The sequence below is a fragment of the Typopeltis vanoorti genome, chromosome 4 (genome assembly GCF_054136105.1).
Source record: "Typopeltis vanoorti isolate ZY-2024b chromosome 4, IOZ_Tvanoo_1.0, whole genome shotgun sequence".
Taxonomy (NCBI): domain Eukaryota; kingdom Metazoa; phylum Arthropoda; class Arachnida; order Uropygi; family Thelyphonidae; genus Typopeltis; species Typopeltis vanoorti.
The window spans coordinates 98,851,438-98,867,492 of NC_143552.1; the positions used below are offsets into that span (position 1 = coordinate 98,851,438).

Below are 16,055 nucleotides of genomic sequence, written 5' to 3' on the forward strand. Positions count from 1 at the left end.
TCCCTGAGTTCCTGTGAGGCACCTTCTCTGTCAATTTAATGTCCTTCATTGAGTGAAGCCAGTATAATTCAGTTTCATCTGAATTACACACCTGCTTGGGACTGAGACACTTATCAGCTACAAATTTATCAGATTCATCCACATACTCATTAGATCCAGAATGGTTTGCAGTCCATTTTTTACTCTCCCACCACTTTATGCATGGAAATTTTGTTATGCTTCCTAAACCTCTGAATCCATCCTTCATTATATTTAATCATATTCTAATAAGTTCTTTATGGAATAGTTTAGCCTGTTCTATTAAGATGCTACCTCACAAGTCCACATCTCTATCAAAACCATTCTGTCATCATGCATTTTTGAAAATTATGGAGACAACTACCATGTTTGAATAAAAACTTTAGTTTAATATAACTAAAATCTACATTCGATGTTTTGACCTTTATGTCAAGTTCTGGAACATACAACTATACACAGAAAACAAGCTGCATTACAATCAAACTGGTTTGTTAAAGATGCTGACCAACCGTTACAACAATTGTTGGCCTGACCTCTGGTGGAAAAAAAAAAAAGAAAAAAAAATTATATATCAAATCAACGCTAGAGTCCTATTATTAGTGTTATCTGTTGGTTGTAGAAATACATTGGGCGCAACAACAAGTATCTATCTATATACATGTATTAACATCATGATTATACCTGTACATTCCAGCCAGTTGGTATGGAATGGTTTCTAATACTAGTTGACGATTGGCCAGAGTCCTGACTTATGCTGGATCTTATATATTAGGTAGGCTGAATGTGTGTCATCCAGATCCTTGGAATTTTATTCAAACATGGTAGTTGTCTCCATAATTTTCAAAAATGCATTTGGATCACCATGTAAGCTTAAAAGAAAGCATTCTGTCATCACTTGATCATGCCCAGCACTCTTAACATTTATCATAGTTTTTCTAACACATAACAATAACTTTGCTTATTGGAATCATTGTTTCAAAGAATTTCAGTATTGTGTCCCTCTGCTTCATTATATCATAAACAATTAATGAACCAATGCCATATGTATTTCCACAGTTTCCATGTGGAAACACCACAACTGAGTATTTCAACACCTTTACCTTATCTTGTATTGATATGGACTTGTGCATATTAATGCATGTGAACAAAATCAAGATTTTCAGAAGCAAGGGATGACTACAGATGTAAGCAATTAAGTGAGCACATACAATGCCATCTGTGGTAATGCAGCGAACTAGTCAATTGATTGCTGGAATTTTAAGTGTGTTCATCTAATTTTGTCTGCACTAAAGGAGGTATCAGACCATATGTTATTGGAAAATTGGTGGTGTAGTTATTTCTAACCCTAAATTTTATTTTGTTATTTCCCCCTCCAGGTGGCTCCTTTCAAAGATTATATTCCCAAAGCATTTCCTGATGGTAGTAATCTCATTTTAGATAGTGAAGTGCTCTTGGTAGATCATGAAACACATATGCCACTTCCTTTTGGAACATTAGGAATTCATAAGGTAAGAATGTTTTCTCTCTGTTTCTCCTCCCAAATTTATTGAATTATCTATGAATAAATTTGTACATCAAAGCTTAGTCACACTTAATTTTTACTGATTTATTCATATTTTTCACATTGCAGGTTTGTTTCTTAAGAAAGACAAATTAAAATAGGTGTAATGCTTACATCAAGTTCAACATGATGTAATTCTATAAATTTTATTAAACGAGATGACAGGCAATGATCATAATGCACATGATAAAGATAGATTCATAGATGCATAGATGAACATAATGCATGATATGCATAAATGTGAGAAGTAACAAGCATGGTGAGGAAAGAAAAAGTGCAGTATGGGAGGGGATTGATCAGTGATTTTTATTCAGTGCATCCACAGAGTTTTCACAGTTTCAGAGGACTTTAAAATTATTCATAGCTTATTTCCAGATTGCATGGTCCAAGGGAGGTATTTCATTATGTGACAAGAAGAAGGATGGTTAGAGAAGGGTGATGCTGTTTAGAGAATGTAGTGGAATTACTTAGTGAGCATTTTGTGTTTATTTTGCCTCATGGTGAGAGTAATGTCATGCAAAATTAGAGGAAGAGAGGAATATCATAGAAGTCAATAGTGGATAAGCTGGAGGTATGTGGGGAGATGAGTAAATAATAAGTGCCTGGGTTATTCCAAGTGATATCATCACTGGTCTGAAGCTGCATAATTTTTAATTTTGATGAAAGTGACTTATTTTGTCACCCTATCCTTTAGATGAAAGAAAATGATTTATTTAAATTTTTTCTGGCATTCTGTTAATTGTATGGTGCCCACTTTTATTTGGTGGATCCACAGAATCACTGTTTTGGAGGTTTTTTTTCCAAATTAATTACAACCTATATCCAGATTGTCCAGACATACCAAATTTTTTCAAGATGTAGCTACCTGCTTTAGATAATCCAAGGACTCTTTTTCCCCATTTTGTACTCTATCCTGTAGTCCCTAGGTTGATTTAATCCAAAAAGTCTATTTTTGTGTATGTGTTTTATACATATACTTGAAATTTTATGCTCATAATCACCTTTGGAAACTTCTTGGAAAAAAAAAATTGCCTCAATGTTTGCAAAAATTTAAAATTGGTTGACTTTGAAGTCCAAAAAGATTATGTGGAGGACTAAATAAAAATTTGAAATTTTTTATGGGATACTCTTGATAGGTGGCTATAAAGTGAAATTGGTCCCATTTTGTTATTTTCAGCCCTTCAGCTTAGACAGCCTTTTAAAAAATAAAGAAAGCCACAATTTTGTATTGCATCTTTCAACATATTTAGTACATCAACCTGTTAATATATACATTTTTTAGAAACTTTTGAGAAGCCCATATAAATTCATCTTTGATCTTGCAATATTTTTAGAAATTTTGTACTCTTCATCAAATGAACTTATTTTTGAGAATTTCTCTTGTAATTCCTGTATTAATTCAAGATAATTTGACTGAGGACAAAAGGGAGTTTGGTTTATTCCATTGTAATCAATCATCACAATAGTCAAAAACAGAGAAATCAGTTTCTCATTTCCTTCTGATCTTATTTGATATTTCAACTTTTTGCTCTATGTTTTTTCATATAGAAGCAAAAGGAAGATTTATTTAGGTTAGCAGCACATGCCTAATTAATTACTGTTATTATTATCAACAGACCTCCATGGAGTCGAGATTCATTGTGGGAGGCCCACTTACATGCACAGCTCATCGTACCTCAACTTAAATGAATTTATGACACTCTCAGGGATTGCATTCCAATCACCCACTCCTCTCCATGAAAAAAACCTACTTCTCGCTCTCTTGCTCACACCCACCTTATACAGCTTCCAGGGATGGCCTCTCATTCTCTCCCTGTCTCCAGATATTCTATGAAAAATCTCATCCACACTAAACTGGTAATTACCCTTTACCAACTTATACGTCTCCCCGTGTTGGTGCGTATAGTAGAATACCCCAACTGCACTTCTACGTATCGTAAGAGGCAATAAATTAAGACCCAGTCCCTGGGTAATACCCGCATCCCTCTTCGGGGATTGGGTGAAGGGCTAATCACCCCAATCCTGTAAAAATTATCTGATTATGGAAATTGCAAATCTGGATGAACAAATGCTCCTGGCGACAGACATGACTTGCAAGATCCCAGAAGACCCCAGAAGCACACCTTATTGTTGAAAGAGTCACTCATGAAGCCACAAAAAATTTTAAAGATTGGATCATGGAATGTCAGAACACTGTACCAGGTAGAAAAAACTAGGCAGGTAACAAATGAAATGGACAATTACAAGTTAGACATCAGCAAACTCAGATGGACTGGTTTTGGTAGACTTATAACTAAAGACAGCAAGACAATATTGTACTCTGGATCAGAGGAGAAGCATGAAAAAGGAGTTGCACTAATATTGAACCAAAAAGTAACCAAAAGCCTGATGGAATGGGAACCAGTAAATGGGAGAATTATAAAAACCAGGTTCTATTCCAAGTTTATCAAATTTTCTGTTGTGCAGGTTTACACACCTACTAATGATGCAGATGAAGAAATAAAAGGATGCCTTTATGAACAACTCCAAAAGATAATAAATTCCATTCCAAAACACGATATGATAATACTCATAGGTGATCTTAATGCAAAAGTGGGTAAAAGGTCATATGTAGAAAAAAACTCCTTAGGCTTGGAGGCTTCTGAAGACTTAAATGAAAATGGCATGATGTTTGTTTGTATCCTTGTGAAATGAACAACTTGGAGGAAGTAAATTCAACCATAAAGAAATGCATAAATTGACTTGGATCTTGCTGGACAGCAGCACAAGAAACCAAATTGATCATGTTGCTATCAATAGTAAATTCATAAAATCCATGCTTGAAAGTCAAACGTGGTGCAGATGTTGGTTCTGACCATTTCTTGTTAGTGACAAAGTTGAAATTAAAACTTCAAAGTGTATTAAGAAAGAAATGAAGTTCAAGAACTGCATTTGATATTGAAAAATTAAAAAAACAAGAGAAAAGTTTTCTTTGAAGATAAAAAACAAATTCAGTATATTAGAAATAGAGGAAAATCAAGATGTAACAGTAGAAAACAACAAAGTAGAAAAATATTGGAAAAACTTCAAGAATATCCACAATGAAGTTGCTGAAGATGTAATTGATAAATGAAAAAAAAGATAAATAAAGAATGGGTAACTGCAAAAACTTGGAAGATCATTGAAGAGAGAACAAAGATTAAATCATTAATGAACAATACATCAGAATGATTATATAAGGTACATAGCTATTGCTATAATGAACTAAATAAAAGCATAAAGAGAGCTGCAAGAGCCAACAAGTGAAAATATATTGATGAATTAGCAAAAGAAGCACAACATACTGCAGAAAATGAACAAATTAGACAACTTTATCAGATTATAAAATGAATCAATGGTAACAAAAAAAAGCCATTCCTTCCTCCAGAGACAAACAAGGAAAGTTATTGATGATTGAATCCACAAAATAGAAGCAAGATGGAGAGAATATTTTGATGAAACTTTGAATGCAAAGGTAGGTACAGGATCTCAACAGGTACAAAATATTACACCTAGTATAATGCCCACTTTGAACATTTCCGAAGACAAGATTTCATTGAGCTAAGTCAAAGATGCCTTGAAGGCACTAAAATCTAGCAAAGCATGTGGAAATCATAATATCAGTACTGAAATGTTAAAAGCTGATCTTAACACAACTACTACCAAATTACAAAGGTTATACAATGAAATATGAAAGACAGAAAAAATTCCTCAACAATGGAAAGAAGCAGTAATTATAAAAATCCCCAAAGAAGGAGATTTTACCAAGTGTGAAAATTGGAGAGCAATAAGTTTGCTTTCAATTCCTGCAAAAGTTTTTACAAACATTTCAATTAATAGATTAAAAAAGGAAATCTAAAATTTATTAAGAGAAGAACAGGCAGGTTTCCAAACTGGTTGCTGAACCTGAATGGTTCCGCAAATATTCACTCTTAGAAATATAATCAAAACAGTGTATGGAATTTCAAGCCCCACTTTACATAAACTTCATCAATTTTAGTAAAGCATTTGACTCAGTAGATAGAGAGAAACTTTGGAAAATATTAGAAGAATATGGAATACTTTATAAATTTCTCAACATTATTAAGAATGTGTATAATAACAGCAAGTCTTGTATGGAAGTAGATGGAAAACTTACAGATTTCTTTATCATTGAAACTGGAGTTGGGCAGGGTTGTGTTCTGTCTGGTCTGTTATTTATAATTTTAATTGATCGGATTATGAAAAACTCAATTAATCATCAAAAGAGAGGAATGTGTTGGGACTTTATATCCACACTGGAAGACCTTGATTTTTGCTGATGACATAGTGCTCCTGTCCTCAAAGTTAAATGACTTGCAACTAAAAACTGATGACTTTGCTCACTGTGCAGAAACTGTGTACCTTCATATAAATAAGAAGAAAACCAAGGTCATGCAAATAAATGAGAAATCAAATAAAGAAATGAAGTTAAAAAGATGAAACAATTGAAGATGTTGATACTTTTACATACTTTGGATCAGTAATAAATAAACAAGGCACCACCGATGAAGACATTTTACAAAGAATTACTAAAGCACAAAATTGTTTCAGGTCATTAAATAAATTATGGAAAGCATCAATTATTACAGTTAAAGTGAAAATTAATATCTATAAACCTACTGTGCAAGCAGTACTGCTATATGGCTCTGAAACTTGAAAATTTACCAAGGCACAAAGTAATATATTGGACATTTTCCAAAACAAATGTTTAAGAACAATTTTAAAAATCTTCTGGACAGATACAATTACCAACAAGGAACTTTTAAAGAAAACCTTCTCCAAGTCAATAGATGAAGAGATTTGCCTAAGAAGATGGAAATGGACCGGACGTGTTCTTTGCATGGGGATAAACAGAATTCCCCAAGTAGCACTGAGTTGGGCTCCAGAAGGGAGATGCTGTAGAGGTCGCCCAAAATTAACTTGGATAAGAATGACGGAATCCAAAATGAAGGAGGCGAGTTGGGCAGAAGCAAGAGCAGCTGCGAGAGATAGGGGCAGATGGAAAACCAGCATTGCCTTATGTGCCAGTAGGCAGGGTAAGACTTGATGATGATGAAGAACGTATATGTCTCGATCATGTCTCCTCTCTTCCTTCTCTCCACTAGGCTCTGTAATTTGCATTCTCTCCATCTGTCTTCATATTCCACATTCCAAAGACCAGCTAGTAACTTAGTCAATCGTATCTAGACTGTCTCCAACATCTCATCATCCTTTTGAAAACCTGGAGACCAAATCTGTGCTCAATAATCCATATGCAACATGATCAAAGTCTTGTACAATGGAATCAAAACATCCTTACTTCTGCAAGTCATTGTTCTCTGCATCATTCCCATAATCCACTGTGTCATCCTCACAATTTCAAGTCTCTGTCCACCACAACCCCCAAATCCTTCATTTCCTCCACCTCCTTCAAAATAGCCTTGACAATCCTGTACTCTGCATCCCATCTTTGCTTCCCAAATTTTAAAACCATACACTTTGTAACATTAAACTGACATCCTCACACAGACTTGCCCATTCAGACGGTTAATTTATATCAACAATGAACCCAAAACAGACCCCTGGGGCATGCCACTGAGATATCACCCCCATATACAATCTGTTGATACCTATCAGACAGTCAATCTCCAATCCAACACACTAGTCTACTATCCAACCCCATCTAACACTTTAACTACTGGTTTCACCAATACTGTCACTTAGGACTTGCTGACCATACACTAGATACCCACCACAGAATACGCTGAAAGAAAGCCACTTAACTACATCGTAGTAAATATAAATATGAAAGATTGTTCTTGGAATCAGCACCAGCTGTAAAAAACTTCTCAACAAATTTGGGTGCATGAGACTGCCACAAATTTGGGAAGCGTGCATCCTTAGAACATCAGCTCAACAGCCAAAACAACCCAATTTAGCCTGCTAGGGGGGAACCTTTAGGATTCTAAGACCTCTAGGACTAGAACCAGTTGCCTTCTTCAGACTCATTTGCTCGTTGTTAGTGCCTGCATGCACATATAGTTTTATGTTCCCAGAAGTTGGCAATGTAACATTGCTGAAATATAGGAAGGTATTGATTAAAGTTTTTTAATTAATATTTTAATATACATTGTCATTTCCTGAAAAATTTAAAATCATGTGTAACCAACGTATAAGTTTATCTACAAGAATAACTACTAGTTTGTCATGTGGTAATCTATCGAAAGCCTTTGGGGAATCTGAATATACTACTGTATATGCATCCCCCTTGGCCAATGTATTTGTCACATTGTTATAATAAGTAAGCAGATTACAAAAGCACAATCTTTCTTTAGCAAACCCATACTGTCCATTAAAGAGAATTCTGCTGCTGTCCATTAAAGAGAATTCTACTGCTGTCCACTAAGTTCTGAATTCTTGTCCTCACTAGCTTCTCCAACACCTTGACCACAACACTAGACAAGCAGATTAGCATATAATTCGAAGCATTAGTCTTATCACTTCCTTTATGAAGTGGAATAATTTTGCCATCTTTCCATTCCTTTGGGACCTGGAATATTCTAAGACTCATGTTGAATAAGTACATTAAAGGTGTTAACTCCCTGAAACATTCCCTTTAGACAATCAGTGATATACCATCAAATTTTATGGCCTTATTGACATCAAGTTTACTCAATTCCTCATGTACTGCCTGCTCACTCACAATAACTTTTCCTTCCCCCATTCCCACTGCTCTCAAGGTTCTGCATTGCTACAATCACCAGGATGAAATACTTTAATGAACTGCTCACTTAACACCTCTACAATATTCTACTCAGTGTTTATCACGCTCCCATCATTACTAACAAACATCATTCTTCCTTCTACTGGCCACATATTGAAAAAAACTCTCTAGGATTTCTTTTAGCGTCATTTGCTAACTGATGATAATACACTTTTGCTATCCTTAATAAGTGAGTCACCTTCTTTGCTTACTTTGTACTCCTCATGTAACTGATTATCTCACCTCATCTTGTGCCACTTCCATAATGCCTTTTATTTTCAGCTTGCCTGCTTCACCTCTTCAGTCATCCATTTTACACCTACCTTATTTAATCTCCTGACCTTTGAAATACACTCAGTCATTGCTTCTGTCAAATACTTCCCAAGTAGAGACCAAGCAGCATTGATTTTCTTCCTATGCAATTCCTCATTCCATGATATCACTGCAAGTTGCCTTCTGAGTTTGCCATAATCACCTGCCTTATAGTTCTACACATAACTCTTTCTCACAAAATTCAAAATTCACTTTCACCAACTAGAGGATGATGTGACACTTCATTTACCACAATATCTTCTGATGAGATAATCAAATCCAAATCCCTCAATCCATGTGTAGCTTCTGTTACATACTGTTTAAAAGCAGTATGTAACAGAGGACAAGAATTCTGATTTGGTTATCCCTTAGAAACTCAAGAAATCCATTCTCTTTGGTTCCTGATGCTGTCTCTTCATTCCAGTCTATATTACCATAATTGAAATCACCTATAATGATCATCCTTTTGTCTAAACATTTCTTTCTCATTGCCTTCCATATTAATAGGTCTATAGCAACACCCTACCAAATATTTCATCCTTTTCACCTCTACTTCACACCATACTGCTTCAAAACCACTCAGTATTTACTCCTTGCATCTCTACCCTGGATGGACACAACTCTAGAAGTTCATCATCAAATTTCTGACATGTACCCTCAAGAGGTGTATAGGATATGATAGTACTATATGAAAAATTTACATCGATACTAACTTCCTATCTACAATTTTCCTCCAAATCAGTCTGTCACTTACCAAGACTCCAATATTATCATTATCAGATCTTATATTTCTATCGTCTAAGGCTCATTGTACTGTATCAATCCAGCTATATCTTAGTCTTCCTCTGGGTCGTTTTCCTGCCAACCTGGCAGAGAACACTTGTTTTGCTAATCTTTCCTTGCCCATTCTGTTTAAGTGACCATACCGCCTGAGATTAGCTCTGCTAATGCATTCCTGGATGCTGACAATGTCAAGTTCTTTCCTAATATCCTCATTTTTAATATGATATTGCCATTGATGCCATCTGTTCATGCCTCTAATCTTTCTCAGGACTCTCATATCTGCAGTCTCTAGTCTTTGGTCAAGTGTTTTACTTCTGATCCAGCTCTCAGATCCATAAGTTAAAACTGGTTTGAACACTGTCTTGTATACAGCTAATTTAGTGGTCTGACTAATTTCTCTCTTATTCCATATGAATTTATTCAATTGACTTCCTACCATACCAGCTTTGTTGACTCTGTTGTCTATTTCCATATTTAATTTACCATCTTCACTGAAAATCGTGCTTAAGTAGCTGAAATGTTTTATTTGTTCGACAGGTTCCTCATTCACAACACAGTTGACATTCAACAATTCTACCTATTTTCATTGTTTTTGTCTTTTTATTGCTCACCTTCATACTATATCTATTACACCAGTTATTCAATTTAGTCAGGGAATCTTGCAAACTTGTAGCGGATTTATTTAGAACTATAACATCGTCTGTTTTCTGATATCATGTTTAATACCACTTTCCTTCATAATGTGATCCATATAGATAATGAATAACAGAGAGGATAATGTACATCCTTGTCTTACACCAGATTTAACATTAAACCATCTTCCTGTACTTCCTTCAATTCTAACTGCCGACTTACAACTCAAATACAGACCAAGTATTGCTTGATATAATGCCTCATTGCACCATATAACTGTAGCGTATTGAATAGCTTCTCTCTTGGCACCTTGTCATATGCCTTTTCCAGATCGACAAAACTTAAATACAGATCTTTGTTATATTCCCATGATTTCTCAACTATTTGTTATAAAGTGAAGATCTGATCCTAACAGCCTCTATTTGGTCTGAATCCAGCTTGTTCTTCAACAAGCTTTTCTTCCACAATTCTTCTCAACCTTTTCTCAAGTATACTTGCATAGATCTTGCCAGGAACACTCAGTAGGGAAATACCTCTGTAATTCTCACTTTCAGTTTTATTTCCCTTTTTATATATGGGCACTATTAGAGCTCTACTCCACTCATCGGGAATTCGTCCTTCTGTCCAGGCTTTCTGAACTATGCAGTGCAGCCACTGTAAGACTTTTATACCACCATACTTCAGCATTTCTGGTCAAATATCTTCTACTTCAAGTATGGATATGTATTCCTGACTGCATGCCTGTTGTATGTTTTTTACCACTGTGCTGTCACTGCTTGTTTCATTTAGCAATTTTTCGAAGTAATTACTCCATACTTCAAGGATATCTTTTTCTCCTTTTTTCATGTAAAGTTTATCATCTCTGACTTCATTTCTAAGCTTCTTCAACAACCTCCAGAATATCTTACCACCTTTTTGATATTTATTTTCTATGTTCTTGCCAAAGTCCTCCCATGACTTTTGTTTAGCTAGTTTTACACAGTGTTTAGCTTTCTTACATTTGTCTCTGTATTCCCTAAGAGCACAAGCTGACTTATTTGCCAGGAACTTTTGATATGCGTTCTTTTTTTCCTTCACTGCCTCTTTAACTTCCTGTGTCCACCATGGAGTTCTGATTTTTCTATCCTTGCAGACAACCTCACCACATGCCTCTCTGCCTGAATCAATCTGGGTTTTCTTCAAGGCTTGCCACTGAATCTTCAAGGTTTAGTTCCTGTTCTCAAACTCTGTCATTTTTTCTTCAATAATCTTTGTGTATTTTAGTCTACAGTTCACATCTGAGAGCTGCTCAACTTTAATTCACTTTAAAACTTTCTTACATGTTATTCTTTTCAATACAAAATTCAATTTTATCCTGCTCAAGACCAAATAGTGATCACTTTTAATTTCAAATCCTCTGTACACTCTGGTGTCCTGCACCAGGGAGAAAACATCACTATCAACAATAACATAGTCAATGAGACTTTTTTTTTATTCCTTGCCTCTTCTCTCCATGTGAATTTGTGCACATTTTTATGTTGGAACATGGTGTTAGTAATAACCAATCCATGACCTGAGCAGAAATCCAACAGGTATTTGCCATTATTATTAACTTTTTCCTCTCGATATCTCAACACTGTTTCAGTTCACCATGAACTCTGGCATTTTGTTTGGTAAGGAAAATTCTACAAACAAATAGAGGGGACAGCCATGGGTACTGGGTACCCATGGCTGTCCCCTCTATTTGTTTACCCATGAGTAAACAAATCCAAGAATTCATAGTGCAGATCCCTTAATTTTCTCATTGCCAAAACACCTTTGTGGGCAGGTGCATTATCGTGATGAAAGATGTTTTTTTTTCTTCTGCAAACCGAGTCTTTTCTCTCGAATTTTTTTATCTATTCTGGTTAAAAGATCAGAATAATATTCCCCGGTTATTGTTTTACCCTTTTCGATATAATTAATAAAAAAACAAAATGCCTTTAGCATCCCAAAACTCTGATGCCATGACCTTTCCTGCTGATGGAACCGACTTTTTCTTCTTTGGTGCTGAACAACTGGCTTTTGTCCACTGTAAGACAGCTGTTTGGATTCTGATGTGTAATGGTAAATCCAAGTCTCATCCATAGTAATAAATCAATGCACAAAATCAGTTTTATTCTTGTTAAAACACTCCAAGCACTGTTCAGAGATTTTCATGCAAAGGTGTTTTTGATCTGTGGTGAGCAAGTGCAGCACCCATTTTGCACAAAGCTTTTTATTTTCAATTCTTTATGCAAAATATATCCTAAACATATATTTGAAATGCCTATAGTCTCAGCAATTTCACGTACTTTGACTCGCCGGTCATCCAATACCATATCGTGCACTTGATCAATGATTTCTGGGTTGTTACACTTTACACTTTTTGGATATCCTTCACAGGGATCTCTTCACAGGGATCTCTTCATGGCTGGTACAGCCATGAAGAGATCCCTGTGAAGGATATCCAAACTCAGCAGCCCATTTCTTAATTGTCGAAAATAAAGGGGAAGAGTGCCCATAAACTTTTATGAATTTTGAATGAATTTCTTTTGGCATTAAACCTTTTTTATAAAGAATTTTATAATCGTACGATACTCAATTTTGTCCATTTCAAGGGATACAGACAACATTTTTGCTTCAGACAGATGTATAAAACAAACTACTTGATAGAATTCTCGTGGAAAGGCTTAGACGTTGGTTATGCATTTTTACTAAATAGCTTAAGGAAATTACAACGTATACTAGGATATACATTAAAATAAATTTTAATACACTTCCAATATTTCAGCAGCGTCACTTTGCCATTTTCACAGGAACTAAAAAACAAGACACGTGCACGCAAGCACAACAAACAGTAAATGAGGACGAAGCAGGAAGCTATTCTTTCTCCTAAAAGTCTTGATGGTGTCTCCAGCTGGCAATGTTGCTGTTCTTGGGTGATTGGACTGAAAGTCTTCTGATGTAGGTTTCCCAAATTTGGGGCAGTCTCATGCAACCAAATTTGTTGAAGTTGGATTGTTTCTTAGGGCTGATTCCATGAAATGCCTTGCGTATTTGAATTTACTACGATGTATTATCGTGGCTATTTAGTAAAAATACTTGATAGAATGACTTGCAATTTCACATGGATGCTTATGACAGATATACCAAGTTAGAGTAAAATATCTTGCTGATAGTGTTGCCATCTGTGGTCGAGGCTGAGAACTTTTCAGACCACCCTCATACCACACTCACCAAATATGATTATGTGACTGTAGGGTGCTATGAAGGATAATATGTGAAAACTGCCATTTGTCAACTGGTATGTTGAATGCGGAGTTCTGGGCATCAACTGGAACACGATTCTGCACAAAAACATTCAGAACTTAGGCTCACAAATGGATTTCCATGGTAGGACCTCAATATGCAAGTCCCACCTTACCCAAACCAACATGCATTGTCATCTTCTGTGGTGCAAAGAGCATGTACATACAGTGGGATGTAGAAGCTTGGAAAGCTGTGTTATGGAGTGAAAAATCACACTACATCTTCTACCGAAGATGGATGGTTGTGGATAGGCGTGGCAGATGCCGGATTGATGTCTCTTACCAGATTGCGTAACCCCAACTATGAAATTTGGAGGCAGCAGTGAGATGGCATGGTCATGTTTTTTCTAGTTTGACCTCAGACCTCTGTCTCTGGCACCACAAACATTGAACTTCAGGAGGTATCTGAACATTCTGGACAATGCAATGCTTCCTGCTTCATGGCATTTGTATGGAACTGGCCATTCTCTCTTTCAGCAAGATGATGCACTGTGTCATAAGGCTGCTGCTGTAACTGCATGGTTTGTGGACATAACGTCACCACAATGTACTGGCCTCCACAGAGTCATGATCTCAATCCTATTAAACATCTATTGGATGAACTAGAGTATTGGATGTCTATCTCACAACAACCCATGACTTTGTTACATGCCTATGGAAGAATGGTCTAAAATTTCCATTGATTGCTATCATATGCTTGTGGAAAGTATGCCTCATAGGATTGCTGCAGTCATTTCATTGAAAGGAGGGCCTACATCTTATTAAGGTGGGTGCCATGGTTGTTTGTTCCTCACACTACGGTGTTTGATGTTTGTTGACTTCTTTCCAAGCAGTGTATATGTGTGTGTGTGTGTGTGTGTGTGTGTGTATATATATATATATATGCATGTATAAATTTAAAATATGACAATGATATTAATGGGTTTTTTTTGTAATTTTTTTTGTACAACTTCTTGTAAATATTGCATAGTATATTTATTTTTACAGGAAGTTGACTTCTTTCCAAGCAGTGTATATATGTATAAATTTAATTTAACTCTCACTATAGCACACTCAGAGGGATGACACAAATAGTATATTGTAGCGAATTTCTTTTATGGTAGCATTTTGCCTGCAGGGTTGGGTTAATGTTTTGGAAGTTTGTATAATGATTGAGTTTGTTATCATTCTGCTGTATTGAAGCCAACTGTATGTACAAAATACATTTAACGTGTTCACTCCAGACTGTCTTGTCTCCTTATTTCATGCCAGTAAACATGAGACATTCCAGTGTGAACATGTTAAGAAGGATCTGAAGCAGCAATTAGACCTCCAAGGAGTTAAGGTCTCATTGTGGAAGGCCATACATTACCCATACCAGCTGTCATAACCTTCTCTTAATCTTATTTGTACTAGATGCACTCACTGCTTCAACAGGCAAACAGTTCCACTCACTCACTCATGGTTCTGTGAAAGAAAAATCTAGCTCTTACCCCTTTCTTAACTGCACACAATCTTAACTCACATGACTGTCCCCTTGCCCTCTCCCCATCATCTTCAAAATAATGAAAAATTTTATCAACCAATATCATGTAACTCCCACTCAAAAGTTTATAGACCTCTATCATATCACTCTTTCTTCTGTCTACCAGTGTCTACAGTCCACATACTCTTAATCTATCCTCGTAATCTACATTCCATAATCCTGATATTATCTTTATAACTCTTCTTGTGCAGCCTTTTCACATTTTCATTGTCCTTTGGAATCCAGGAGACCAAATCTGCTCACAGTAGTCCAGGCATGGTCTTATCAAGGCCTTGTGAAGAGGCATAGTGACTTCCATATCCTTACATCTCAGTGTTTGTTTCAACATTGCAATTATCCTCTTAGTTGAAATTATAATTTTTGTTATGTGACCTCTGAACTTTCTATCTGCCATAACTCCAAGGTTGCTAGCCTTGTCAGTTACTCCATGCAGGATCCCACCAACATCATTTGCTCACACTTCTAGCCCATTCAAATCATCCTGTAAATGTTGTATATCATTAGAATCTCTGATTGTCCTGTCAATCATTGCATCATCAGCAAACAACTGAAGATCTCCTGTCAGTCTCTTTCTAATATCATTAATGTAAACACCAGTGGTCCAAGGACTGATCCCTGGGCACACGACTCGTCACTTTAAATCTGGCAGATTCACTTCCCTCATACGTGACTTTCTGATGCCTGTTCAACAACAACCCACTTATCCAAGCTAATTGTTTTTATTCCAGACCATTATTCTCTGGTTTATGCAACAACCTATAAATGTATCATAGGTTGTTTATGCAGCGACCTATGATACTGTTAGACATGTAGTATCCTATCAAATGGACATGTAGTATACTATCAAATGCCAAGGCATTTGATAGTATACTACATGTCCAACAGTATCATAGTGTATCATTCCCTTTATCTAACTCAGTTGTAACATTATTATAAAATATGAATAAATTGCTCAAATGACCTCCCTCTAATAAACCCATGCTGTTCCTTGCAAAGTATATTTTGTATGCCCACCTATTTCTATATGAGGGGGGTCATAATTTCCAGATTTGTATTTCAGCATATAATCTACCCTGATTGGAACATCAATATAGTTGTAATTCCCAGGTCAGAATGGCATGGTCATTGTCACCA

At 36.0% G+C, this 16,055-nt stretch overlaps 1 protein-coding gene across 4 annotated transcripts in view; it reads left to right on the top strand.

The window, feature by feature from the left end:
- Nucleotides 1–16,055, top strand: part of LOC150107542 (DNA ligase 3-like) — a 505,727-nt gene that overhangs the window by 224,423 nt on the left and 265,249 nt on the right. For 3 of the 4 annotated variants that reach the window (XM_090391370.1, XM_090391373.1, XM_090391371.1), the window contains one exon: nt 1,395–1,526. The exons of the other annotated variant lie outside the window; for it this stretch is intronic. In XM_090391370.1, coding sequence (XP_090247496.1) covers nt 1,395–1,526 — 132 coding nt within the window. The remainder of the gene's footprint in view (nt 1–1,394; nt 1,527–16,055) is intronic. 4 annotated transcript variants of the gene reach the window in all.